Source organism: Ambystoma mexicanum, chromosome 4p, assembly GCF_040938575.1.
Source record: "Ambystoma mexicanum isolate Mex_15411 chromosome 4p, UKY_AmexF1_1, whole genome shotgun sequence".
NCBI lineage: Eukaryota > Metazoa > Chordata > Amphibia > Caudata > Ambystomatidae > Ambystoma > Ambystoma mexicanum.
This window is the reverse complement of record NC_090927.1, coordinates 904,980,058-905,007,158: the sequence shown is the minus strand read 5'-3', so window position 1 is coordinate 905,007,158 and position 27,101 is coordinate 904,980,058. Positions and strand designations below refer to the sequence as shown.

Genomic DNA, 27,101 nt, shown 5'->3' with positions numbered 1-27,101 from the left:
ATCAGCTCCTCTTCAGAGGTTGTGGCTGAATCCACGACGACCTCCTGCCCCCCGCCCTTTTTCTTCTCCGTCGGAGGTTTCACGGGGGTCCTGTCGATGGGCTTGAAAGAGGACTCCCTCCGCGGTGGCAGGGAGACTCTGAGCCCCGAAGTCGCCTCCACTGGTGTAGCCTCCACAGGCTGAGCTAGGGCCGCCGCGACTGTCTCGATAGAGGCCTTGGCAGGGTGGATCAAGGCTTTCACCACCTTAGGTGCGCTCACCGCCTTCTCCTTGGGGGGAGGGTCACCGCCTCGCCCCCCCTCCGATGGGGCCTTCGAGCTCGACCGGGGTCTCTCCAGGAGCTTCGCCGGGTGCTCGGCCTTCCTCTTACCCGAGCCAGAGCGTTGGCTCATGGTTGATGGCGCTGGGGAGGATGCGCCCTGCCTGGCAGCCGTAGAGCCTGACAGTTCGGCGCTCCCGGTGCCAGCGGACTCGCGGTGCTTGGCCTTCTGTTGGACCCCCGTCGCCGGGGCGCCCTCAAAGGTCTTAGAAGACCGCTCGGACTTCTTCTCGCCTGACGGGCTTTTACCTTCCAGCAGATGGCGGTCCTTCATGGTCCGCTCCGACATATTGCCGCAAAACGCACAGTCCTTCTCCACGTGCATCTTGTCTTCATGCAGGCAATAGAGGCAAAGGGAGTGTTCGTCCTCCTTAAAGACATTCTGAAGCTGGCATCCAGGGCAGACCCTGAACAGCATTCCGGGCGTCGAGCTTTCCTTCTCCTGGGCCATGATCGAGATGGGCCTGAGAAACTTCTGGAGTCTTCCAAAAGCGTGGCTCGACGAAATCTTCACCCTTGAGGGGCGTAGAGGAATCCGACACAGGTCCCCGTTGATCGGATAAAGAAACGGTGGAGCTTGAGGCTCTTTTGACCGAAAAAAAAAGAGAGAATTTTCCTATGAAAAAGCGCGAAAACGCACTACAGCTCGAGAGCATTAGCATGAGGATCCCAACACATGAACGTGCGGTAAAAATCTGAAGATGGCTGCCAGAGGCGGGGCTTAGGGAGATGGCAGTCATTGGCTGTGGTCAGTATGACGCAGAGATCAGTGATTGGTTACTACTACGAAAGACAGATCAGAAACGAAACTGATACTGATTTTTCTTTACCGAGGATTCCCAGCCTGACGACGGGGAATATTCATGAGCATGTGAATCCATGCCAGACCCCATGCTGGAGAACTTCCTATTTTTTTAAAAAAAAAATCACAAAATCATCAATCTCCTGAAATTGCCTATACTGATAGCACAGGGCCGGACCCGGCTCCATCCATGTGCAGGGCGAATGGGCGAGGTTGGTCAAATTTCACTATCGCCAGTACACACAGGGACGCCATTTAGGGATCGCCAGAGGTCGCAACTGCGACCTCCGAGGTCTCCCTTGCAACCTCTAAAAAAAAAATAAAACAAAAAAATTAAAAAGGTCTTTTTTAATGCAAGCTCCTGGGCTGTGGCCAGCACCATGTGACTCTTTACTTCTGGAGTGGCTGGCTTTCTTGTTCAGGTCCCTTAAAACAAAATAAGAAAAAGAACAGGAGTGCCACAGATCTAACACTTTCAGCACTGACCCTAAATAAGAAAGAATAGGAATACCAAATAATGTGTCTTTCTGGAATTCTATACAATAATTGCTAGACTCATTAAAGGTTTATTTCAGGCACACTTCAGGAGGTGAGTCACTGATTTAGTCTGTTATTAAAAACCTCAACTCGGCCTTTCATCCTTCTGATGTCGATAAACGAGAACCAACAAAGGTTGGGCGATATTGGGTGTATATTTTTTCTATATAAAGCGCTTGAGCGTAATTGCTATATAATAACACATTATTATCATTTGGTCATGGACGTCTGCTTGCATTCACAGTAATTTGTTAATATGGGGCTTAAAGATACATATGGTGATCCATTCTTGTATAAAATGTGCATCACATTAAAGTGATATCTTAAGCATATTTTTCGTAGTGTACAATGCTATGTGATGCCACTTGCCGTTTTGTCAATGGGTGAAAGGCTGTGTTCCATCGCTTCCCGCGATATCACTTTGGGGTGGGGTCGAATGACATCACTTCATGTGATGTCATCTGGGGCCGGGGTAGCGGGAGGGTCGTGTAATGTCACTTCCGCTACCCCTGGCATTTTGGTGAAATGACGTCCCCGAGTACACCCCAGACTTGTATGCTGAACTTGGGACAACATTTCAGCCAACCTACTCTTATGGGGCTGGAGCCAATCCTGAACACACTCACTATTATAGATATAGATTGCACTGCATTGTGCAGGCCCACTGGGGACTTACTGCTTTGCTAGGCTGTATGGTTCCCTATCGCCCCTTCCCCATTTTATTTTTTGTTGGGTGCTCACCTCTGGTAGAGGGCCAACATAGACCTTGAGGTTAGTAGAGTCCTTATATTTCTATATTTATAATATTCTGCTATCATTTTATTACCGTATAGAAATCCCAAAAGTACTTATTTAACCTCATGGTATTAGGTGTGTTAAAGAATATATTTGTCAGCATATCAGGTGTATTGTATCTGGTAGAGTTATGTGTGGAGTAATATGTCCAGCTCTATGTCCACCTACTACCCCCTCTACCTTGAGAGATCCGCCCTATCTCTGTGACCACTTTACCTACAAAAGGAGTCAGCAACCTGTTCCTCTCCAGATGTTTTGAACTATGACTCCGGTTACGAAAGATTTCTATTTTGGCAACTTTCCCACCATAGTTTTTATGGGAACCCAATTGTTTGGCTGTGTGGAAGTAAAGCCTTAAGCTTAATTTCCCCTGCATTTTGCTAGTTTGTTATGGGGAAACTGATCAGCCCTTCATAGCATCACTACCTGGAAATGGTTTCCCTTTTTGTCTTTTACATTTCATAACTTTTTAACATTGCACACAGAATCTTCCAATGCAATGTAATGGCGATATTTCTGTATCACCCAAGCCTTTTACATTTGGGAATTCTGGTTACTTTTAAATGTTCCTAAAGATAAGCTGGTGGCAATTATATTTTTACCATTTTTGTGTTATTTCTAGTGTGCACATTCGGGTTTACCGCATACGTTTACAAAACGTGGCTAGTGCCCTAAAACCGCCAGATTTTTACTTGTTCTTTGGCCATATTGTTGTTTGGCCTTCTTCCTGTCCTGCCAGGTCAGTAAATCCCATATAATGACCTTTTAAACTGCAGCTTTCACAGGTTTTTGATGCCTTGTGTGTGTGTGTGTGTGTGTGTGTGTGTGGCCCACAAATCAGGTGGGACTGTCTGGTCCCACCCCAAATCTATCGTGCCAGAAAGTCTGGGTATGGGGCATGCCAGGAAGTCTGGGTATGGGGCACTAGTGAAACCAATAGTCGTCCCTGATTGGACAACTAATGGCTGTTTGAATGTGCAGATCCTTACTATTGGTGGACTTGCACTTGCTTCCGGGCTTGGATTTGGATAAGAAGAACTCCTGCAGCCATTTCTTCGGATCCGCATTGGAGCCGAGAATCCCTTGCAGAAGAACAGCTAACTGAAGATCCAAAGAAGACCCCCTAAAGAGGACCGGAATCCCTTCTTGCGCCTGGCCCGGTCAAGCCTGTTTGGGATACCTGATCTGTGAAGGCCCTGTGCAGTGCTTCAACCACTGGACTGGTGGGACAAACCCGCCTCTACGTGTTCAAGGATCCAGCCGCCTGAGCCTTCAGAAGTCTTGCTGAACCACCCCGGTGGACTGTCCAGCTCTCCAGTGGGCTGCCTCGCTATGGCAGTCACCATTCCAATATTTGCAGCCAGAACTTTGATGCTGCCTGCTTGTGTTACAAGTCACCTTCCTGCCGAATTTCAGCCGCACAGCCTCAAGTGATCTTATCCTGAAAGTACTTCTACAACCGCGACTGAAAGAACGACTTCCGTCATTGGAATTCACTTTGCCCAGTCTGGTAAACTGTCCCGAAGAGGTCTGCATTGGTGAAGCTTGTATTTCTCCATTGCCAAGGGTTGCACTCTGCTCCTGGACCTGACTGGAATAATACTTGCACCCATAGCTCCTGGGTATCTCTCACCAGAACCAACAGCAGGAAACAGCCACCCAGATAAGGTGCGCATCAGGCCATTTTACACACAGAAATCTAGTCAATGCAGCCCTTTTAATTCTTCCTTGCGTACAGCTTACGCAGGCTATTTGTGGCAGCACCCCCCATAAATCATGAGGTTCACTGGTGACAGCCTGGCCAACAGCAGCTTGAAAATCCACTCTTAACTTTAGCAATCCACAGTTCCTTGAAAGAAGCCACCAGGATGAGTCCTGGTCTGTTTATTTTTCAGCACTCTCCTCTGTTAATGATTCTATAAAGATAATACTTTGAGTAATGTATAAGGGAATTTGTGTTTTTTTTTTTAACTTGGCTCAACTGCTTGCATTTTGTACTCTACAGTGTTATTAAAGCAAAAGCGTTTTGAATCATGAACATGATTTTCACATTGGTTTAGAACCCATGTAGTATTGCATAAACTGAAAATGGTCGTAAACGAGGGCTGCATTTATGCTTCATTTTCCTCTTTTTAAATCTGCCTTAATAGAGGCAGCGCCGTTACAGTAGCATGGGCATTTCCTACTTTGTTTTCTTTTCATCACAGAAAAGCACATCAATTGCATTTAATGGATTGCGGTTCTTGATGTCTTCAGAGCCTCCCAGTAAGTAGCTCTATGGCATTTGTGAGAATTTAAAGCTTCTGGTGTTCTATAAGATGTGTTTTTTTTAGTATTAAGATTGTATATGTCCGCTTGGAAGCGCATGCATGAAAGGGCACTGTACATAGTTAGTCTTAAAGAGCAGGGAATAGCTGGCCGTGTGGTCTCAACTTTAACTCCATTTGTGACCACCCACCCACTGCAAGCTAATTTAATGCATGCAGGTAGAAGCAGTGCTGTATTTATTTCCAGGGGCACAGATTGCACCAGTACCTCTCAACAGTACTGCTATATATTCAGGCAAAGTAGCCTAATTTATCAGCAGAGCTGCTATACGCATGTCATGGCACAATGCCAATTATTCACAGCAGGGCTGATTGCATCATGCCCACATTTCGGGACAGTACCTCAATTTCCTAACAGAGCTGCTGGCAAAGCATGAACATGTGATGGCATTTTCTGAGCAAGAAGAGTGTCTGAGCTCTTCCCACCATTATCACTACAAAATACAGAATCCCATTACAGCAAGGGAGAAACCCTTGCATGACAAACAATGAATTCCCCCAAATAAAAAGATGGTGTGGAGCTGGGGTATTTAATAAAGCGGGGGATCTGTGTGTGGGGTGGGCGTAGTCGTCTCACCTCGCATTAAAAATACAGAACATGTGTTTGTACATGCAAGATTTTTGACCTCACAGTAAATAATTATGTATTGTCACGTAGATCCTTCCCCACCATCCTCCCGAGCTGGTGTGATGCATACTGGTGGACAGTGTGAGAAGATGGCACTGCTGTCACATACTTCAATCCCTCCTACTCGGTCTTGCACTTTTCTAAACTTCTGCTTCTCCCATGTCTGATTACTGAGTCCTACTGCCAAAAATCGAGCACATTTCAAAGCCTCATTATGAATCTCCTGACTCATGTAGGATAGCCCAAACAGGCGGAGGGAATTTGACAAGCCAGTTATGTCAGGCAAGTCTCACTTGGAACTGGCAGTGCCCTAACCCTATGCAGCTTTCCGAAACAGCCTGTTAGGAAAGGTAGCTCAGTAGGTCAATAACCCTGCTGCAGAGAGTGTATAACATGTTATTTCATATCTTGTTGATAGTTGAGTTAATGCGTTCGCATTAGAGGAGTGTTTTGAGATGCAGGTAACAATCAATTGTAACAGAGCTGATTTAGCTTTCGACTTATCAAAAGGACGACTAAATGTTCAGTGATTCAGAACACACATTTCATCAGGGCTGCTATACCTGTAATGGCTCAGAACAAGCACATGCCATGAGGGCTGCAATACTTGTAATTGCTCAGAACACGCATCTCCTCTGGGATATTATACTTTTAATGGCAAACAGTGCCAATAAAACATCTGCATTCGAACAAGTGCATCTGGTGAGGCAAACCTCCAACTGCAGAATTCCCAGCCTAACGGCCAAAAGAAGGTTTGCACACATCTAAAAAGGAACACCCAATGGTAAAGCTGCACTAGATTTGCAAATGGAAAAGGCATTTTCAGCTTTTTGAATTTTTATTGGTGCTATGTAAAAAGTATAAATTACTCACTCTAATTACTCCTAAGTCCATAGTCCCCTTTCCTCCATACTATATGGGCATCCCTCGCTGGAGGCGGGAGACGGAACCTTTTTCACCAGAAAAATCATCTTTCCCTTTAAATTTAGATGGGGGCACAGCCCTGGGACCATGCGCCCCCACCTAGCCCCCTTTTACGCGTTGACAATATTAACATTGCCTAATGACTCCAGTTCTATTAGGGGGAGGACGATGGGAGGTATGGAAGAAAGGGGACTATGGACTAGGAGTACATTAGTCACTACGGTGAGTAACTTATAATTATTTTTTATGTCCCGTCCCCTTTCCTCCATACTGTATGAGCGATTACAACTGAATGTAGCCGCAGGGTGGAGAGTAGCCCCTCTTAAGAAGTTCTTTAACACTGCCTGTACAAATGCAGCATCCGACCTGGTGCTGGCATCCAAGCAGTAGTGCTTGCAGAAGGCAGAGCCCACGTCGCCGCCTTGCTGATAGGCCAGGCTGCCACAGGACGTGCCTTTGGAAAGATACTGCAGTGGCCTTGGCTCTGATGGCCTGGGCGTGCATGTTTGCTGGCAAGGGCTTTTGCTGCCCCTCATACGCCTCCTTGATGTCCATAAGCATCCGCCTTGCTATGGAAGCCTTGGAGGCCTCCATAGTTTTCATCCCCCAAAGGTGATTAAGAGGGCGTCCGATTTACGGAAGCTCTTGGTTCTGTCCAGGTAGAATCTTAGCGCACGCCTGACATCCAGGCAGTGCAGTACCTTCTGAGCCTTATCTTTAGGGTCAGCAAAGAATGTTGGTAATACTATCTCCTCGTTCAGATGAAAAGAGGAGACCACCTTAGGAAGGAATGTGGGGTGTGTTCTAAGCACCACCTTGTCCCTGTGAAATGTAGTATAGGCTCTGATGCAACCAGGGGCTGGACTTCACTGATTCAGCGTGCCAAAGTAAGGCCCACTAACAGGGCCCACCTTGATGGTAACTAGCCTGATGTCCAGGGACGCCATAGGCTCAAATGGTTTATGCGCCAGGGCACCCAGCACCATATTAAGGTCCCAGACCGGGTGTGTATTTTTGATAGGTGGATACAATCGGGTCAGACCAGCCAAGTGCCTCTTAACCACTGCATTTGAGGATGAAAAGACCTCGCCCGATTTCTTGTAGGCACCAATGGCCACTAGATATGTGTGACATCTGTCAATTTCCTTTGATTCTGCCCAATGACAGGACATTGTCCATTTGCTTTTGTACTGGCTCCTGGTAGAGTCGCTCCTGGCCCCTTGTATGATAGCCAGGTTCTGTAATATACAATGGGTGAAACCGTCTTTTTTGTTACGGGGGGGGGGGGCTGTGTTTAGAGGGAGCAAAAGTGACACAGGGAAAATGAACATAGGGTACCCCAGATCAATTTAAAAAACATTTAATTAAAAAAACGTATCACAAGTAAAATATGGACACAATAGGGGTCCTTAAGTAGTTACAACCTATAGTGAATTGCCATTCGATATTAACAATGCTTTGCATTCACACTTTGTACTAAGGCCACCATCAGTCTGTGTTGCACTAGTTTAACTACTTAAGGACCCCAATATTCTACTTGCAATGTTTTTTTTAATAAAATATTTTTTTAAATTGATCGGACCATTTTTTCCTGTTGAGTACTGGCCTTCAGTGCTTGAACATAAGCAGCAGGCTTCTTTACCTAGGCGTGCAATGGTGGGGTAGCCTTTTCATTTTCCCTGTGATAGCCAGGTTAGCCTGGCACAGGTGGAGATGCTTCAGGGTAACCTGTTAAGGAACCAAGCTGCAAAGGCAAACATCTGCGGAGCTGGGTGAACCACTGTGCCCCCTTGCTGGGAGAGTAAGTGGGCTGGGCCCACCAGGAGGTGTACCGGGGGCTGATCAAACAGGCCGAGAATTTCTGAGAATCAGGGTCTCACTGGCCACCACGGCGCTAACAGAATGAGCCAAAGGATCTGTGACTGCCTGACCCTTCATAGGACTCTGCACCCGGGGAGCGGGGGGAGCGTACGTGTTCATGTTGTTCTACAGGATATGCATTGCGTCATCTAACAAATCCCTGCCTCGCCCCAGCCATGAGGCGAACTGGGGACATCTCCTGTTAGCACTGGTGGCGAAGAGGTCCACCTGCGAGTGACCCCACCAGGTGAAGATCCCCTGAAGTATCCCCTCGTTCAACTGCCATTTGTAGTGGTCTGATCCCAGCCTGCTGAGCCTGTGCACCTCTAGGTTGAAATCCGAGGGAGGTGGATTGCCGAAAAGTGCATGCAGTTCGCCAGAGCACACTCCTAAATGTCGATCAACAGTCTGCAGAGGGGAGGAGACCTGGTGCCGCCTGGCTTGTTGATATAATACATGCAGGTGGAGCAGTCTGTCTGAATGAGAATAGATTTGCCGGTGATCATGGGAAGGAAGGCTTTGAGGGCAAGCCAGATAGCCATCATCTCGAGCCAGTTGACGTGCTCCAGCTGCTCTTGACATGACCATACACCATGGACACTGTGGCTGTACAGGGTAGCCCCCCATCCCTCTAGGGACAAGTCTGTGGTAATGGTGACCTGAGGTGCCGGCTGCCGGAAGGGCCTGCCTATCCGTGGGTTGGTGTCTGTACCCCCACCAGACTAGATCTTGGTGGAGAGGTTATGGTATGCTGACTTGCCCCGCCTAAGATCCCTTCTCCAGATTCCAAGAGGCTGGGAAGTGCACCTGCACCCTCCTCATTTTGTCATGACCACTGTTGGGGGTCACAAGCTGTGCCCCAAGCAGGCTCCCACCAGAACCCTAAGGGCCTTAAAACCACTGCAAAAAGGCTCCTGGAGCCATTCCTGGCGCCTTTGGCACGAGGCTCATATGTGGTAAGGAGGGACTTTTCAGGCTTGCTTTCATTTATGTACATGGGTCGTTAAATCCAACATGGAAGCAACCGCATGGCTCAGTTCTTATTAACTAAGCCATGCAGTCTAGTGTCTTGGGTGTGGCTGGGGCCTGGTACTATTTTACATGGGCTATATAAACCACACCCAGGCTGGCAGAACATGATTTGCGTTATTCTGCAACTAGCAGCGTGACACTCACCGTGTCCAGCTCTTGGTCTTCAGCATCATCCTGTAAACCTGCAAGAACAATATTACTTGTTTTACCTGAGAATACACCATCCTACGCTCAGCATCTCAACCTGGCCGCATCCTGTGGAAACCGAGAGAAGAAGAAACATCACCTGTGAGTACTAGCTTGAGGAATCGCAGCATTCTGCGGCCACAGCTCCCATTCGAAACATCGCGACCTGCAAAGCAAGAAAGGGAAAAACAATATTAGAATGCGTACGCTTCCAAAACATTGAATGCCATCATTCTTACCTGAACTCCATCGCGCTATGCAGTGCTTCCATCCGGAACTCCACAGCAATACCCTGCAAGAGAGAGGAGAAATATTCAGGTTCGCCTTCAATATTTAACGCCCGCAAAGCGCTTAACATACCTCAACAGATCCCTGGGGTCAGTTTTCACTGTGCTCTCATTCACTCTGAGCACCGTAGCAGCATGTGAGGAGAAGAATAAGAGAACACAGGTTAGCTTCAAAAGACAATAAAGAACACTGTGTTTCGCGCTTTTGCTTACCTTATAACGTGCCTCTTCATCCTGCACGACAGCATCAAACCTTCGCACCTGAAAAGAAGACGATGAAGACATTAAGGGGATTCCACCATAAAACAGAACTAAGACTTACAATTAACCAACCTACCTGTCTACCAGCAGAGTCAGGGTCACAGCAGGTCTGGACCCAGAGAAAGGCGCACTGCACCAGTGAAGCAACTCGGGCAGATCGCCAACAAACGCCAAGCGCCCCTGCACCAGATGCAGGACGGATAGCTCACCCTACAAACAATTGAGGTGAGAAAGTCTCAGTGGGAGAGGGGTCGGTCAGAGGGAGGTGGAAGATGCACCCGTTAGAGACAGTTATCACACATCCTTCCTTCTGTGATTGCAGATTCATTATTCCGTGCTGAGCAACTACGTATCCGGGGTTCCAGATCCCAGAGCCTTCCAGACGCCCCTGGGGATATCAGGTGAGTGTTACACATTTTGAGCCTTGTGTGTGGCACTGCGAGGAGACATGCCGCCATGACTCCCAACAGGTGTTGGTACCACCACAGCGAGGTCATTTGTCTGCTGAGAAAATGCCCAGTGACCCTCTTGATAGCTGTGATCTTGTCCGCTGAGGGGAAGATCCTCTCGGTTCTTGTGTCCCATATAAGACCCAGGAACGTCAGACTCTGCGTGGGCAGGAATTGCGACTTTTTCAGATTGATAGAAAATCCCAGATCGTATACTGTGTCCATGTAAATGTGATGGCCCTGTGCCCAGAGTAGAGCTGCCACGGTTACCAGTCATTTGGTCGAAAACCAAATGATCGAATGCCATTTGGTCGAATGCCAAATGGTCGAAAAAATTGTCTTTTTTTATGGGGGGCTTCCCCCTAACCCCCTTTTTCTTTATTTTATTTTTTTACCAACCGAAAAGAAAAAAAATATATAAACAAATAAATAAATTCGACCTTTTTTTTCCCGACCAATTGGTATTCGACCAAATGGTCATTCGATCTTTTATTTTCGACCAAATGACTGGACACCGCTGCCACTGCGTTCATTAGTATTGTAAAGACCCTGGGGGCGGAATGAAGTCCAAATGTAGAACCCCTGTATTGAAAGTGAAAACCCATGACCCTGAACCTCAGGAAAGACTGATGGGGTTCCCAGATCGGGACGTGTAGGTTGGCATCCTTCAGATACAGGGAGCACATACAGTCTCTCACACACAAGGTCTCTGCAATTGAGGCTGGGGTAACTATCTTAAACTTTTGGAGGGGAAGGGAAAGGTTCAAAGAGGAAAGGTCCAACACAACTCTCACTCCAGCCGGTTTCTTTTTGTGTATGGTGAAAATTTGCAAATAGAAGCCCTCGCTGTGAGGCCGGGACTTGTTCCACTACCTTGCTCACTGCAAGCGAGTGGATTTTCGCTAACAGAGTTGCTGTAACAATCTGCAGGAGCAGAGGGAAGGTATGGGGGGGATTGGGGAAGGATGAGCAGGAGGAATTGGAAGCACGTGGAGACAGAGGATCCATGGGTCTGTGAACTTTGCCCGCCAGCAGTGTACATGAAGGGCAAGCCTGTCCCTCACTGGAGACTCGTGGATCCGGATGGACCTGTCGCAACCTTTTTCCATCTGAGGCTGGGGACTGGAAAAAGCCCTTGTTAGTCGCCTTGTGCTGCTTGCCTCTGTGCTGGCTAGGGGATCCGTCCGGTTGTCTGGACCGTCTTCTCCTGGAAGCCCCTAAAGACTCCAAATGCCCGACCTTTATCCGAGCGCTGGTGCGTTTGACTGTAGGTCTTGGGTGTGGACCTAGAATAAAGATTTCACTGTCAGAGCGCTTCTTTTTCTTTTCAAGTTCCTCACCCGTTGTCGAATGGAACAAGTCACCCCTCGAAAGGCAGGTTGAGTATGCACTCCTGCACGTCAGGGTTGAATTTTGTCGCCTTGGGGCAGGCCGGCCTTCTCATGTCTGTGGTAATACATATGGCACGGCCTGAGGAGTCAATGTGGGCCACAGTGGACTCCATTATATCCTGGGCCCACGATTTTGGCCTCCGCCAACCCAGCCTTGAACTGTGCCTGGCTATGGGCGGGGAGCTCTAGAAGGAAATCTGCGATCTCCCACCACAGTTTCTGATTGACAGCCGCCAACATGGCATCAGCGTTGGCCTGACACAGGTGGAGAGGAGTACATTTTCTTTCCGAACACTTCCAAGAGCTTTTCCTCCTTGCCCAGGAGTGCAGATACCGAAGCCGCTGAGGAAGATTGTGGCTTGGAATATAGTGATGCAGCTGCTATCACTGAGGAGTGCGGTTGGGGATGCACCGCCAATAGGAGGGAATCCCCTTCCGTTTGCCTGTACTTCGCGTTGAGACGCTTGTTGGTAGGATGTGTAGAGTGTCTTGACCCAGCCTTTTTTGGCTAAGGTTTCGACATCCTTTTGAAGTGGAATTCCAGGTATAGTAGGACGACGTAACTTAAGAACCTCAGCCAGGACCCCTGTCTTGGGTTTTTCCACCTGTAGCTGCGGGATGCCTAGGTACTCAGCCAGACCCGCCAGCCTCTCATGAAATGCTTTGGCTGACGATGGGGTGTCTGGGTATTCTCCTAGTCTGTGTCCACCGTTGTGTCCAGCAGATCTGGTGCAGCAGGAGGAGTGCTGGGCGCGGGCAGCTGTGGCGTGCTGATTATCAGTGGCGGAGGCTGCTGAGGTGGCTAAGCCGGAGCTGCCATGATTGGGACGGGCATGGGGTGCAGGGGCTGAGCTGGACCCAGGGGTGGTACCTCAGTGGGTGCTTGTGGCTGTACCGGAAGGAGCATGTCCCCCGTTTATGTCCCTGAGGCTGGTACCCATCTGTGGTGATCCCAGGAGGGCGAGGAACTTCTCAAAGAACTTGTCCTTGCACGCAGACAGTGTGCCTAATGGGATAGGAGCACCTGCGGGATTCCAGAGGCGGCAGTGTCCTCGGCGTGCCCTGTCTCGCCAAGTTGGGGGATGCATACCTTCCCTGCCAAGTGGAGGATGTGGACCAGGTGACCGGTGTTGTCCAATCCCACCTGGAAGGGTACTCTCCCTTGCCTGATCTCCGAATGGGAAGGGCACCGGGTGAGCTGCCATTTTGTCTGGCCCAGTAGCCATTTTGTCTTGCTCCGCGCCACGTGCCCGAGTCGTGGTGCTTGCTGAGCTGGGTCCGGCCTCCACCTGCATGCTGAGCAGCGGTGGTTGCGACCATCCCTGCACCTCAGGTAGAGACCTGGTAGGTGGAGTGCCCTCGGCCAAGGGGCTGGTAGTGCTGCGTACAGGGGCCCCTTCAGACATGGGTCGGTACTAGGGCAGAGCCCCTCAGGTTGGGACCCGGTAATAGAGCCTTGCGGTAGCATCAGTAGGATCTTGTGACCCCCAAGGCCCAGTAGCTGAGGCAGCCTCCGTATTCCTGCTGGTTTTAGAACCTGAAAGGTTCCTCCCGCTTGGGCGATTCTCTGGGAAGGAGTCGCCCTTGCCGGGTGCTGAGGAGAACATGACACCTACACCTTGGGCCTGGTCTTCCTTCTCACGTATGCTTTAAGGTCCTCTGGAGGCAATCTTTTGAAGCGCTCCCTCCACCTGGCTAGCCGATTCTTCAGCGTGTGCGCAGTCAAGGCGTTGCATGCGTGCAGCCATCCCATACATGGTCTGGACCAAGGCACCAGAGGTAGTGCGTGAGGGATGGACGTTTGGGAAGGGATCCTCGCAGGCTGTACACCCGCCATCGTCGATATGCACCAGGGAGGAGCGTGGCGCCAGAGGACAGAGCCGTACCTTATAATTGGAAGAAAAAAAGAAAGAATACTTCTGCGGGGAAGAGCACATGGAATTACAAGGCCTGAGACCTAGCCCAGGAGCACTGGTGAAAGCAGTCCGTTCCTGTAGACGTGGAAAAGAGGACTGGGGAGTGGTGCCGCCAGGGCCGCGCCCATCTAAATTTAAAGGGGAAGATGATTTTTCAAGCAACAGGAAGAGAGAAACCAATGAGCTACTTAAGAGAGCAACAAAGATAGTGAGAAGGGAAACAGGCAAATAATAGGACATGCACACAATAGGAGTGAGGGATGGAAGCAGAGCAAAGGAGACAGTGACAGTAAAATGAGACGGTAAAATAAGAAAGCACATATCAACAGCAGATTGGGAGAGCTGGAAATAGAAAATCCAGACTAGAGAAAGGCAGCCCAATAACATAAGAGTGGCAGTGCAAGAAAGATCATCAAAAGGAGTAGCAACCACAACAGAGAAAATGAAAAAACAGATATAGCCAGAGTAATGGCATGAGAGAAGTTATATCAACCGATACGGCACAATGTAGGAGGGGAAACAGCAAAAATACAATGCACAGATAGCAGAGGCAGAGTGACAGAGCAACAGACCTCAAAACATGGCATAGCAACACTTAAGGGCAAGAGGCAGAACATCAGAAAGTGAGAGCCAGGGGAAACAGTAGCAAAGGGAAGGCGAGAAGGAGCAAAATCATGGAGTGGCTGTCAAGCAGGTAGTGCCAGAGAGAAACAATAGGACAGAGAATGATGCTGGTTGTGTGAGGGACTTGATTTATGATGTAACTAGCTGGCATCTGTAGTAGATTGGGGGGTGGTGGACACAAAGCATCTGTCACCCCCTATCCGCCATAAGATCACATTGAGTACAAGTCTCTTTTCCATTCCACTGTTTTTTGGTCATCTAACCTGAGTAGTAAAACCTGAAAGATAAGAACACGTTTTACTTACCTAGTAACTTTGTTGCATCTCCTCTTTTGAACAATATAGTTACCAGCTACAGATACATTCTGGGGAGAAGCAGTGTGACATTTAGGCACAAGGCCCTAATAATCTCAGGGATTGGATTGCTGAAGTTAGGGAATATCACGTGTGACTTGGTTCCATCTTTACTGCATCACTTTATTTCCCCTGCTTTGCTGATTTAAGTCCTTGAAATGTTAAGAACCTACGGTGACTGTATGTTTATTATAAGGTGCTGTGCAATGTCACCGACCTGATTGTTTCATTTTTTAGTGTGTATTTGAGGCCTAAAGTAAAATATTTCAGAACATTGCTGTCTAAATTGAAGCACTGTGCGCTTCACTGATGTGTGGACTCATTGTTGTCCCCTGACTCCCACTGCTCTGAGAATAGCGTTGACTGCTCTTCACGTTTACCTTGATTGGGTTTTGGGTAACCTCTCAGAGTTCTCCTGTTCACTTTAACAAGGGTGGCCTCCTAAAACCTGTACACCAGGACTGATTCTACAAAACCATCTCAACAACTCCCATGATACCTCACCATTGGCTGTGATGTCTAAGGATGATGGGAGTTGTTGCCCAAAACTGTTGGAGAGCTAAAGGATTCCCACCCCTGACCTACACAGAGATTTGGCTTTCAAGTTAGGTGTTTTATTTATTTTATTTCAAATTGTGTTTAGCGCTGGCCCTACCAAGAGCGCATTGGCGCGCCTTTACCATGGTTCAAGGTTTGAAAAGGAGAGAGATGAAAAAAGAAGTTAGCCTTACCCAGAGGGTTAATGGTTGCAGCATCATCAAAGGTGGTACAAAAACTGCCGCAAGATTTACCTTCAAAAGTCAGAACAGGTTAAAAACAAAAGCAAATAGTTTGGGGGTTCCATAGATGTCTATTGAAGGAAAGCAGGAAATAGAAAACTGTTCCCAACAGTAAGCCATCTTATTTGCATGAAATACTGAAATGAACCAACCTGTGTGAGAGCAGGATGCTCACACCATTTCTGCAGCAACTGTTTCACTTCCTTTGTGAACTCATTCAGCACAGGTTGACAATGCCGGACCTGCTCAAGGTTGGGGTGCTGATAGAAGTCATATGAGCTTTCGTGATGTAGTACAAGTTCAGAGGAAGAATCAGCAAACACAGTGTTCTGTATGAGTGTGCTGGCCAACAGTTGGCTCCCGAGAAGGTGATGGTTCAAATCGGCACCTACAAAATAAAACGGATCAGCATGAAACACATGTGGAATTTTTCAGCTTGAAAATATACAACACCAGGAACAAATTGCAAAAAGACTATTGAAAGTCTTAGTAAACGATGCATAATTAGGTATTAAGCATGATAACGAGAAGTGTTACACCTCCTCTTGCCAAGGGCTTTGAGAAACAAATCACCTTTGATCACATTCTTTCAGGAGTTTAAGTCCATACTTCCAGATTCCACATCATTGAATGATCTTCCCCAGGATCAGAGTAGATTAAGATTTCACACAGCTGCCAGAGGGTGCACTGCAGCTTCACTTGAGTCATTGGCCCCCATTACTTAGAGTATATGGAGCAGCAGTTGGCCCCAGTACATCATTTCCGCCAATTTTACCTACACTCTGCAGCAGAACATCAGACCATCTTGTTACGGAGATTCATCATTTTTATGCTTCATCCGCTCTACTAGTAGGACCCTGAGCACTATTTGCTGGCCCTTTTTTCCACTCGTTCATTCTTATGGGCTCTGTCTTTTGGAACTCGGTTCTATGTTTTACCTGTCCTATGGAGTATACATTCCGCCATATCTCTTTAAGGCATCTGTAATTTACTATTGCAGCACACAGCTCCTAATGGGAGGTGTTGCTGGGAACCCTTTGGGTTCTCCTTAGGGATTCTTCTCTTTATCCTAGAGTAACTACTCTCCTAAAACGTTATATTCTAAGAGATGGGCACACATCACCTTATGTGGAGTGCCAAGGGGATACCCAGAATCCCCCTTCTTTCTGCTCCTGTGACACTTTAGTCACAGACAACCTTCTAGTTATGGCTGCAGGCAGCGGACGTGTTCTACTGACTGTGGTGCTATGCTTTACTGAAGACTGTATTCACAGTCCCTGTAATGCACTATAGGGGCGCATAAGTACCAACATTGTTCGCCATTTCTAGCATGGTTGTTCTTTGTTAGCCCTTCTACCACCATTCTGGGAGGGGGAGGTCTGTGTTTTTCGTTTGGGGGGGGGGGGGGGGTCCCGGCCCAGGATCCAGTGTGTCTGGGCAGGCAGGAAGTGGGGGAAGAGTTTTTCACTCCCCTGCCCTTTGTCTGCCTGAGTGCCTGAATGGAACCAGCTCCCACTGGCGGTCAGGGTGTCCTCCTTCGACAGCTACCCAACCCTTTCTGTAAACTACTGAGAGAGATTGCAGAGGAGTGAGTGCAGAAACAGTATATTAGGTGAGGTTCTTGAGGTGAAAGGCAAGTCGACAAATGGAAACAGAAGTAACCGAAGAAGACACCCAGAGACGCTTTGCTACACTGAAGTGACCAATGCTGCCCTGACCCAGTTTTCAATGCGACAGAGAAACTCAGAAGAGAACCACTCCTCCTCTTTGACTGGTGGGAACAAACGGTCCCAAGACGAACTTTGATCAGAGCCATCTCCAGAGGTCATGTGACTTTACAGAGCTGCGGACCCCCAACAGAAGGTGACCTTCGACCCAATTGAAGTGGATCGTCGTAGGAAAGGCCAAATTCATCCACGTCTTTGCTGAGCTCCAGGTGAACCCCCAGAGACACAATCCGACTCATCCAAGTTCCCTCAGCAGTGCTGGACTCCAGGAATCAGAAGAAGTTTGACCGGGCGAATTGTGTCCTTTGTTGGTGCTGCACAAAAGGTGCCAAAACAGTTGAGTGACCTGAAAAGTTGCTGAAATCCATGTCAGAGGTCCTCCCTCAAGACTGCTGCTGAGAGATCCTGTCCATTGTCCTGCCTTTTGTCACCAGACCAGGAATCCGAAGGTCGGGTCCAGCGCTGCCACATCGAGGAGAATCCAGCCACTAACATTTCTTCAAACCCAAAGAACTGTGGGGAAAAAGGTATTGCTTACCTTAATACGAAAAGTCACTCCAGAGTGTTGGAGTTCATGTAGATTTGTCCAAGGCAACCCCCTCTTACCTGTGACTCAAGCCGCTGCTTGTGTCCCTTTACCGAGTACTTTAACAGGGTCTCCAACGTTGGTTGAATCCTCTTGCATCTTGAGACTAGAAAATATCAGCAGGAGCTTTAGTTGTTCTGCTGCTTGTCAAGTAGTCCTCTCTGAAATAGCTCTAGCTAGGGTTGTGTTTTGGACCTTAAAAGCCTTGCTGTGCGAAGAAACTTCCTCTATAACCTTAGACCTTGCTAGTATAACACTAACCAACTATTTTCTTATGTGGTTTTGCAGACCAAGGAGAAATTACTTACTGCAATTATCTTTCCATGGATTCTTCTCCTGCAGATTCCTCATCTTGATAGATTATCTCAACCAGGTCTGCTGTCCGAAAACGTTTTTGACAGGAGGTGTAGTAAATCTCACCTCGGCCAACCGTCACCTCGTCTTGCCGGGTGCTCTATCGTCGGCTCCGGTCGTGATGTCAGGTGTCGTATAAATACCACATCACTAGGCCCCATGCTTCAGTTCCTCTCTTCCCCCTCCCCCCGTGCCTGAACGCTGCAGAGGGAAACAACGGGAGGGAGGCTAGCCTTCAAAAAAACGTTACAGTGCAAGTCCCCACAGAATTAGTAGATTAGAAGATTTTTTTTTAAAACAATTGATCAGTAAGGTTTAAGTTACTTACCTGTAACTATTGTTCTCCAGCATAGGTCTGGCATGGATTCACAAGTTCATGAATATTCACCGTAGTCAGGCTGGGAATCCTTGGTAAAAGAAAAAACGGTTTCACTTTCACTTAAAAACTATTTCTCCTCTAAAACAATCACTGTCCTCTGGGTCATACTTTCCCCATCCAATGACAATCCTCCCCGTAAGCCCCTCCTCTGGCAGTCATCTTCAGATTTGGTAAGCATGTAAAGTGGCAGTATGACCAACAAGAGCTGCCGAGGGGACGAAGGGGGGGTTCACTTGTGAATCCATGCCAGACCCATGCTGGAGAACAATAGTTACAGTCAAGTAACAAACCTTCTCCAGCATGGGGTCTGGCATGGATTCACATGCTCATGAATAACGAATACATAGCAGTACAACATTACACAACCACGGGAGGTGGCAAGGCTCAACAGTAGCAATTAATTCTTACCTCCGGAGCAGTCTCACCTCAAGCAAACAGGTTCCATAGCACTGCTTGTCCAACTCTTGACTCCTCCCTGGAATCCCTGTCGACACAGATCTTCGTGAAGGTGTGCGTGGACCTCCACTTCACAGCCCTGCAGATGTCCAGCAGGGGCACACCAGACAGAAATGCTGTCGTTCCAGCGATCACTCTGACGAACCGCTCGAGAGCCCACTCCCCCAATCGACAGTGCGGGATACCTACATTTCACAGAATCCAATTTCACCTAATGAGAAATATTCAAATTTGTCTTTGAATTTGGTTGGGTAAGTGAGTACATTTTTAAACCTAGATGGGACGGATTCTAAGATGGGTGAGAGTGAACTCTCACGAGCTCCCGGCTGGGCCCAAGAAAGGTGGATAATAAAGGATAAAAAGGATGACCGTCTCGCAACCGGGACATTGTGATTGTGTGTGCTTCGTGGGTAGGAAGCAGAAGCTGAATGCAAAGCGGACGGAGAAAAACCAGGCGTTGTGAACGGAGGCTTGTCGGCGTACGGTGATCCCGTTCCTGGAGAAACAACATATAGCTGAGGTAGGGAACCGGAGTTCGAAGGGGGAGCCGAAGTAGACGGCCAGACGAGAAGACTCCAAGCTGTGGGCAGTGAAGTGAATGAGGAAGCGCGCCCGGCTGAAGCGGAGAAGGGAAAAGGCTGCCTTGGTCCACAGGTGGAGGGAGAGAGGGCGAGGAGGAGCTGTACGAGTAAGTCAGGGCGTAGGTCCCCTGACCAGAGACCCGGTCACTCCACGTCAAGACTGAAGGCAGGCACTGCTAGGCACCGGGGAGTGAAGGCATAGCAGGTTAGTGAGGAGCAGCAGCAGGACCCCACGGATGTGACCAGAGCCTAAATGTAGGACACAGCATCTCTGTGCAGCTAGTACACAGGGCGCCGCACCAAAGGTGTGATCGGCTGTAGTGGTCTGAAGATAGGAGGGACATATAAAGGATTTCACACTTAATATGGTTGGCAAAGGAAGCAGATCCGTCCTCAATATTTTCCAAACAAACCACATTCTCGAAACTCTAGGACTGCAGGAGCCAAGCCCTCAGGTTCAGCGACCTGGGTCATGAAAGGATTGCGCCTCCTTTTCTGGTGAGAAGATCCAGAACCACTGGCAGCTTGACTGGAGGCGAGGCAGACAGGCTGAGAAGGTCCATATACCAAATCTGTCTCGAGGCGATGAGTATCATTTTGCATGGACACCGAGTGTGTGGATGACTCATAGCAGGCGAGGGAATGCGTAAAGGAACAGTCCTCGCACCGGGAAGGAGAACGCACCCCCTAGGATTCTTGTCTGGTAGAACCTGCTGGCAAACTTCTGGCACTTGGAGTTTGCCAGAGTTGCAAATACAACGATATGGGGCCTGCCCCATTTGATGAATAGGCGGTCCACCTCATCTTGACGAAGCTTCCACCCGTGGCAGGAGCGCAGTTGCCTGCTGAGGGAGTCTGCAATGGTGTTTTTGACTCCTGCCAGGTGGAGAGGGACAAGGAACATCCCCTGTCCGACGGCCCAGCGGCAAAAGTCCTGGACTTCTTTGGAGAGCGCCGGGGATCGAGTGCCCCCCCTGCTTCCTGATGTAGAACATGGTGGTGGTGTGCGTGAAGATCCTCACACCACATTGCCTTTGTGCAACGGTAGGAACGACTTGAGGGCCCACAACACTGCCCGTTCTCCGGGATGTTGATATGAAGATCCTTCTCCTCTGGTAGCCACAGGCCTCTGGCGTGTAGACCTCCGGTGTGCGTTCCCCATCCCTTTAGGGAGTTATCTGTGGTGGCCGACTCCTCATATGGCAGGCTTTGAAACGCTCATGCGCAGGGCGATGTTGGAGCTGACGCCCCACGATCCTATGGCCCAACGAAACTCATCGAGGTGTCCCTGAAGCTTCTGGACACCTGTAAGGAGCTCATGATGGCAACAATCACAGTTCAAAGGTGTTTAAAAAACGCCTAATCTAAACCTGAATCTAAGATGGGAGCAAGCTAAGACCATCAAATAATAAGGCAGTCCTAGTAGCGTCTTGTCAAATAAAAGGGTGAACATTAAAATAATTTAAAAAAAAAAACTATTGCCAATCCCTACAACCAAATACAAAAAGAGTGTGGGATAAGAGTCACAAGAAAAGTCTTTACAAATGATAAGTCAGGATGTGGTAGCCGGGGGTCTGCCTTCCCCACGTTTTGAGCACGGGACAAGGCGGGACTCCTGAGCACAGCACACTCTCGAGCTTTCCCAGCACGAGATGACAGTTCCATTTTCAGCTATCAGGACCTTGGTGGTTAAGTCTCTTTTCTACAAAAAGTCTCTTGCCTCTGAGGACCTGATGTGTTCGAAATAACAAACAAAAAGTTCCTTTCCAAATGTATGTTGGGTGATGTCTTTTCACCCCTGGGTCCCCCATTTCCAGGCTCAGACCCCTGCATGACTACTTTGACCTTTCACTTGCGGCTCTCCTACGGCCTTCTGGTTTCAGTAGTTAACAGGTCCCGGTCAGTCGTTCAAATGAATGCCCATGTGGCGTTGGACCACTCTGCATCTGGACCATATCTAGGCTTTCTTTAAAGGTAAAAACACACACAAGTCCTGTGTTCACAATATGTTGCCGATTGCAACCTTCAGCTCAACACAGTCCAGCTTACTATCCGCTCTCTCCAACTCACCGGCGGTGATGAACCGCTTGGCTTTTCTGGTCTCTGGAGTCAAGGCCGGTACCACGCTAGCAAGCATCTCTCCCTGTCGCGATTATCGGTGTAGGCGTGCTCTGTGTACCGTTGACATCTGTGGCAACACACGGTGGCTATTCGCGGTCTTAAGATTCCTTCCACTGAGGGTTTGCGGGACTGGGTTGGAAAGGGCCAGGTCGCTTCTCTCCTTGCCACCCTTTTGGTTTTAGCCACGTTTCTCCTCCTGTTGAACTGCCGTGCTCAGATAGACTCCTCGTGCGGTCGGCCTTGCACGTCGTGTGCTCTCGTGCTCCATCTTTTATACCCGTGGGGAAGGGAAAGGGCCGTCAGGTGTGTGTGTGTGTGGTTCTGGTCAATTGCCTGACCCTTGTGTTGGGATATGTCAGTGTTAGTCTGTTGTCTTTCGTTGTGTAAGGAAGTGTGTTTCGGAAAGAGGGGATTGGGGCACACGGGGGCAGAGTGTCTGAGTATCCTACGTGGTAGGCTGGGGAAAAGCAGTTTTAAGAAGGGGGATACCGCAGCTCACCCGTCATTGTCCAGCTTCCACTCCCAGAGGGCGCCTCCCTCCCAGGTGATCCTCCCTCACTGGTCCACCCCCAGGAACTGGATCCAATAGCGATGGCCATGTCCTGGCCACCTGGATGACAGTTTTCCGGGGACTAGTCAGGGAGACACCTTCAGGTTTCTCACAGGAAGCAGTGTGCGTCCAGGAATTCCTGAAGGGGTCGCATTTGCAACCTGCAGAGCTGGACGAGGTAGATGCAGGAAGACGACATGCCCAGCAACGACTAGATTGCCTGCACTGTGGCCGGCTTAGTCAACGACAGTCGTTGCACCTTCCCTTGAATGGCTGCTATCCTCTCCTCCGAGGGCACAGCCAGGCAAGACACTGTATTGAGTCTACCGCCTAGGAACAGCATGTTTTGTGATGGTGTTAAGCAGGACTTTGGCTAGTTGACGGAGAATACCAGATCCATCAGTAGCCGGACGGTTGCCTCCGTCAGATACCGCGAGCGGGCACGAATCAGCCAGTCGTCCAGGTATGGGTATACGTGTATGCCCTGTAGACGTAGATGGGCTGCTGCTGAAGACAGGCATTTTGTGAACACTCTGGGGGGAGACTTCAAGATGAAAGGTAGAGACTTGAATTGGTAGTGCTGTCCCTGCACTATGAAATGTAGAAACTTCAGATGTTTCTTGTGTCTCTTTTATCCAGCTGGCCGAGAATGTTTTGCAACGTGACCATCCTGAAATTTTGGGACTTTAGGTATTTGTTCAGACGCTGCAGGTCTAGTAAAGGCCTCCAGTCCAGTCTTCTTTCTGACCAGAAAGTATCTGGAATAGACTCCGGAGCCATTGGGGAACTACAGATGAGGTGCCCTCAATGGACTTAGAATACCGCTACACAGACCGGCCGGTCCTGTGTGCGGCATGACACTGCTGGGAGCACATGTCAGAGGCCTTGACCTTAAGCCATGCCGCCAGCCTACTAGGCCTGTCCATGGTCTTTTTGGAGAAATCGAGGCATATCCCACACTCTACCTCCTTGTGGCCTGGGTTCAGGCAGTAGAGGCATTGCAGGTGCTTCTTCTCCACAAACATGTTCCATAGCCCGCATTTGGTGCAGGGCCTGAAGAAGGGCTTTCCCTCCTCCTCCGTCACCATTGCAGGGCACGAAGTAGGCCGAAAGGCCTTGTAGAATCTTCGACAATCTTTGTCCTTGACTGTCGCAGCACTTCACAGACAACGGGTCCTCGCTGTAAGAGGAAGAAAAGAGCACACATGCTTCTTTGAAACTTTTCCATCAAAGACACGAAAAAACGTTCAAATAGCTCTGAGAGCAAACTCAACGACTCCCAACACTTAAGCGTGCAGTAAAAATCTGAAGATGGCTGCCAGAGGAGGGCTTTCAGGGGAGGACTGTCATTGGATGGGGGCAATATGACCCAGAGTACAGTGATTGGTTTAGAGGGGAAATACAGTATTTAAGTGAAGGTGAAACTTTTCTTTTACTGAGGATTCCCAGTCTGATGACTGGGAACGGTAATGAGTATGTGAATCCATGCCAGACCACATGCTGGTGAATGTTGAAATGCTCACTTTAGAGCCATCCTCAGCTGTCACCTCGATTGGACAGAAGCGTTAAGCCACAGGACCTTTGAGCGGGGCGATGAGGAATCTACTGGAGAAGAATCCATGGAAAGATGATTACAGTAAGTAATTTCTCCATCGTTGGATAGCTTTTCTCCCGTAGATTCCTCATCTTGATAGACTCCCCAAGAGGTTAGAACAACAGAGGTCATTAAACAAGCAGATTTTGCAGAACTGCTCTACCAAATCTTGCATCTGTACAACGTGCAACATCCAAAGAGTAATGCTTGGGAAATGTATTCACTGACGACCAACTGGCCGCATGACATAAGTGATATGTCCCTTCTCCCCTTTGTAGAGCTGTAGAGGCTGAGAACCGCATGGTAGAATGTGCCCCGATGCCAGAAGGAAGCTCCCCGCCTGCCGACTAGTAACATCCAGATATACATAAAATTATTCAACACAACAGGGTTTGCTTGGTTATGGCGAGACCTTTACGGGATAATGAATTGGCAACGAACAACTGGTCAATTTCACAAAACTCTGATGTATAAGCCTCATAAAAACTTAAGGCTCTTTTGGGGTCAAGATGGTGTAACCGCTTTCTCTTTCGAGGGATGGGGTGGAGGTTAATAGACATACAAATTCAATAGACGGATGTGAACTCTGAAACAACCTTAGGAAGGAAGCCAGTCCTGACTTTGAGGAAAGGAAATGTAAAAGAAATGAGGGCTGTAGCACAATGCCTGCAACACACCAAACACGCCTGGCTGACGTGATTGCAACCAAGAAAGCTGTTTCAAGGGATAACAGCTTTATGGAACAAAATTGCATGGGCTCGAACGAGCCACCATCAAATAATCAAAACCAGATTAAGATCCCAATCTGGGACAATAAAGGGAATTGGCAGAAATGTATTGAGCAGGCCCTTTCGGGAATTGGGCCATGCCCGGAATAGTGAAGAAACAACCCTGATCTGGGTACCTTTTGAACACAGACAAGGCCGCAAAATATCCTTTCACTGTGGAGACCTTAAGGCCTGTTGAGGCCAGTGACAGGGAAAACTCCATCACTATAGTGGTGGGGCAAGTGATGGGGTCAATGTCGGGCTCCCTGCACCATGCCTCAAATCTGAACCTGCAAGCGTACAGAGATCGTGTAGATGGTCTGCGTGCAGCCAGCAACACCTCAAGTACTTCCTCTGAGAGGTCCCAGTCATCATACCTCATCCTCTCAAGAGCCACACATGTAGGTTGAGGGAGTCTGGGGTCGGGTGAAACACTCGACCTCTAACTGGTCCAGGAGATCCGGACACCGAGGCAAAAGGTGAGTTGGACAGATGGACAGATCCAGGAGATTGGAGTAGCACATTCTCCACTCCCAGTCCGTGGTGAACAAGATCGCTCAAAATCTACTTAACCTACTGAGAACCCATTGAATGACGGGAATCGGGGGGGAAGGCGTAATGGAGAGGGGAAAGTCCAGTCCATTAGAAACACATCCCCAGTGTGCCGTTCGATGGGAATTCCCCTGAGCAAAACCGTTTTACCCTCCTGAGGACTCTGTGAACAGATCAACTGCTGGGGTACTCCAGGGAGAGAAGACTTCTTCCAGGACTTCCTGGCACACTTCCCATTTGTGGGAGACCGTGCTCTGCCTGCTCAGAGCATGTTAGGCAGAATCCTGGGCAGTGCCCTTAGGGACCACTACACAAGATTATGACTACAGGTTGTAGTAAAATTTCACCTTTGGTACAAGTCTGTGCTACACAGAGTGGTAGCAGTAGTGGAGCAGCCAGACTTCTCAAGAGCAAATGAGCAGTAGTATAGATTACACAAAGGACTACAATTACTGTGACTAAAGCAAACACTGACTCAAGGTTTTTGTTTAAAAATTAAAAGTACATTTTTAAACCATCTGTTTACAAAACACTTCACTTCTCTATTAAATTAAAACCACACTTCAAACACACTACACACAACCAATTCCCCTTGTGCAGAACAATTCAAGATAAGTACCTATGGATTTGACAGACCGGGGTTGTGAAACAAAGACGTTACCAAGGGTTGTTACGCGATTACTTTTTGACAGTAATGACAGTTCGAACTTACGAAAGAGAAGCGTACCCGCGACCAGAAATGTTACCGTAGTCAAACACACTTAGCACATTAATTAACACAAGAGTGTTGGGGACAAAAAAACATAGGCAAAACTTTTGTCAAGGCAGAAAGAATCAAGAGACACTTTCTAAAACGTAGATAAAAGTCAATAGGCCTGCGCCAGTGTCAATGGGACAGGGGTCCTGTTGTCGAGGGTTAGAACAGTTCACGATTCGAGATTGCCAGGAGTACTTAGATATTGTCAAAAGGGAAGCAAAAGTTATAAGAGGGAAGGAAGATGAGGACAAGCATTTGGTGAGGAAAAAGGAGTTCACCCTAGTTCCTTGAAGTCAGACACAGTACCTTATTTGTATGGAGAAGAGCTGGTGCCAAGGCAGTTGTTCCTGGTAATTCCTGCAGACTCACGGTTCCTGAAGCTTCAGTCGTGGGGACAAGAAGGACGACGTTTGGAGCGATCTGCACTACCAAGGGATGAAGCCAGCAGCAGCAAAAGCAACGGTGAATAAAAGATGCGCTCCTTTAAAACAGGAGAGGCTCTTCAGGTGGCTATCCGGACCACTACAGCTTTGTGCAGTGATTTCGACCAAGAAGAAGATCCTCTGCCTGTGGAAGGTGAGCAGGTTGATCGCACCAGGCTCAAGGGAAGACGACTCCGGACTGGATCTTCTCTTGTCGTTGACGGGTAGATCGCTCTGGACAGCAGCAGGGCTTCACCGGGACTTGGGAGTTGCAGCAGCCGTCTTTTCCGCTTCTCTTCGGTTCCTTGCAATTCCAGTGGCGACACACTTCCAGCTCAAGAGACCTGCCTTTTATGCCAAAATCCCCCATTCACACAGCCTGGCTGTCAATCACACAGCAGGGGGGGGGGGGTTGTCCGACCCGGACAACCACCTCAGCCAATCAAAAAACCCGGGTCTCCAAGGAGACCCTGTGCAGGGGGTGACTAAACCCCTCCCTCACATTCAGCCCACCTAGAGACCCAGACGCCAAAGGAGGGCTTCTGGACAGAAGCCCACCAAAGGTCGGCGAACAAAGGAGGCAAACCTGGTTTGCCGCGCAAAGTAAAACACAAGAAGGACTTTAACAAAAAGAAATGGCGATAAAACCCAACCGGAGCAGAAATAAAAAATATTAGGTCAAGCAGGTTTAAGTTCAAGGCTAATATAATAGCCTAAAACAATACCACGTTTATATAGTATAATCGCGGTAGAAATGTTAGGGTAGAGACCACGGCCACCAGCCA

The 27,101-nt window shown here is 48.6% G+C and overlaps 1 protein-coding gene across 3 annotated transcripts in view; it reads right to left on the bottom strand.

Moving 5' to 3' along the window:
- MDN1 (midasin AAA ATPase 1) overlaps positions 1-27,101 on the bottom strand; it is a 2,688,524-nt gene that overhangs the window by 773,080 nt on the left and 1,888,343 nt on the right. For all 3 annotated transcript variants that reach the window (XM_069606482.1, XM_069606484.1, XM_069606483.1), the window contains exon 66: positions 15,623-15,858. In XM_069606482.1, the coding sequence (XP_069462583.1) occupies positions 15,623-15,858 (236 nt within the window). The remainder of the gene's footprint in view (positions 1-15,622; positions 15,859-27,101) is intronic.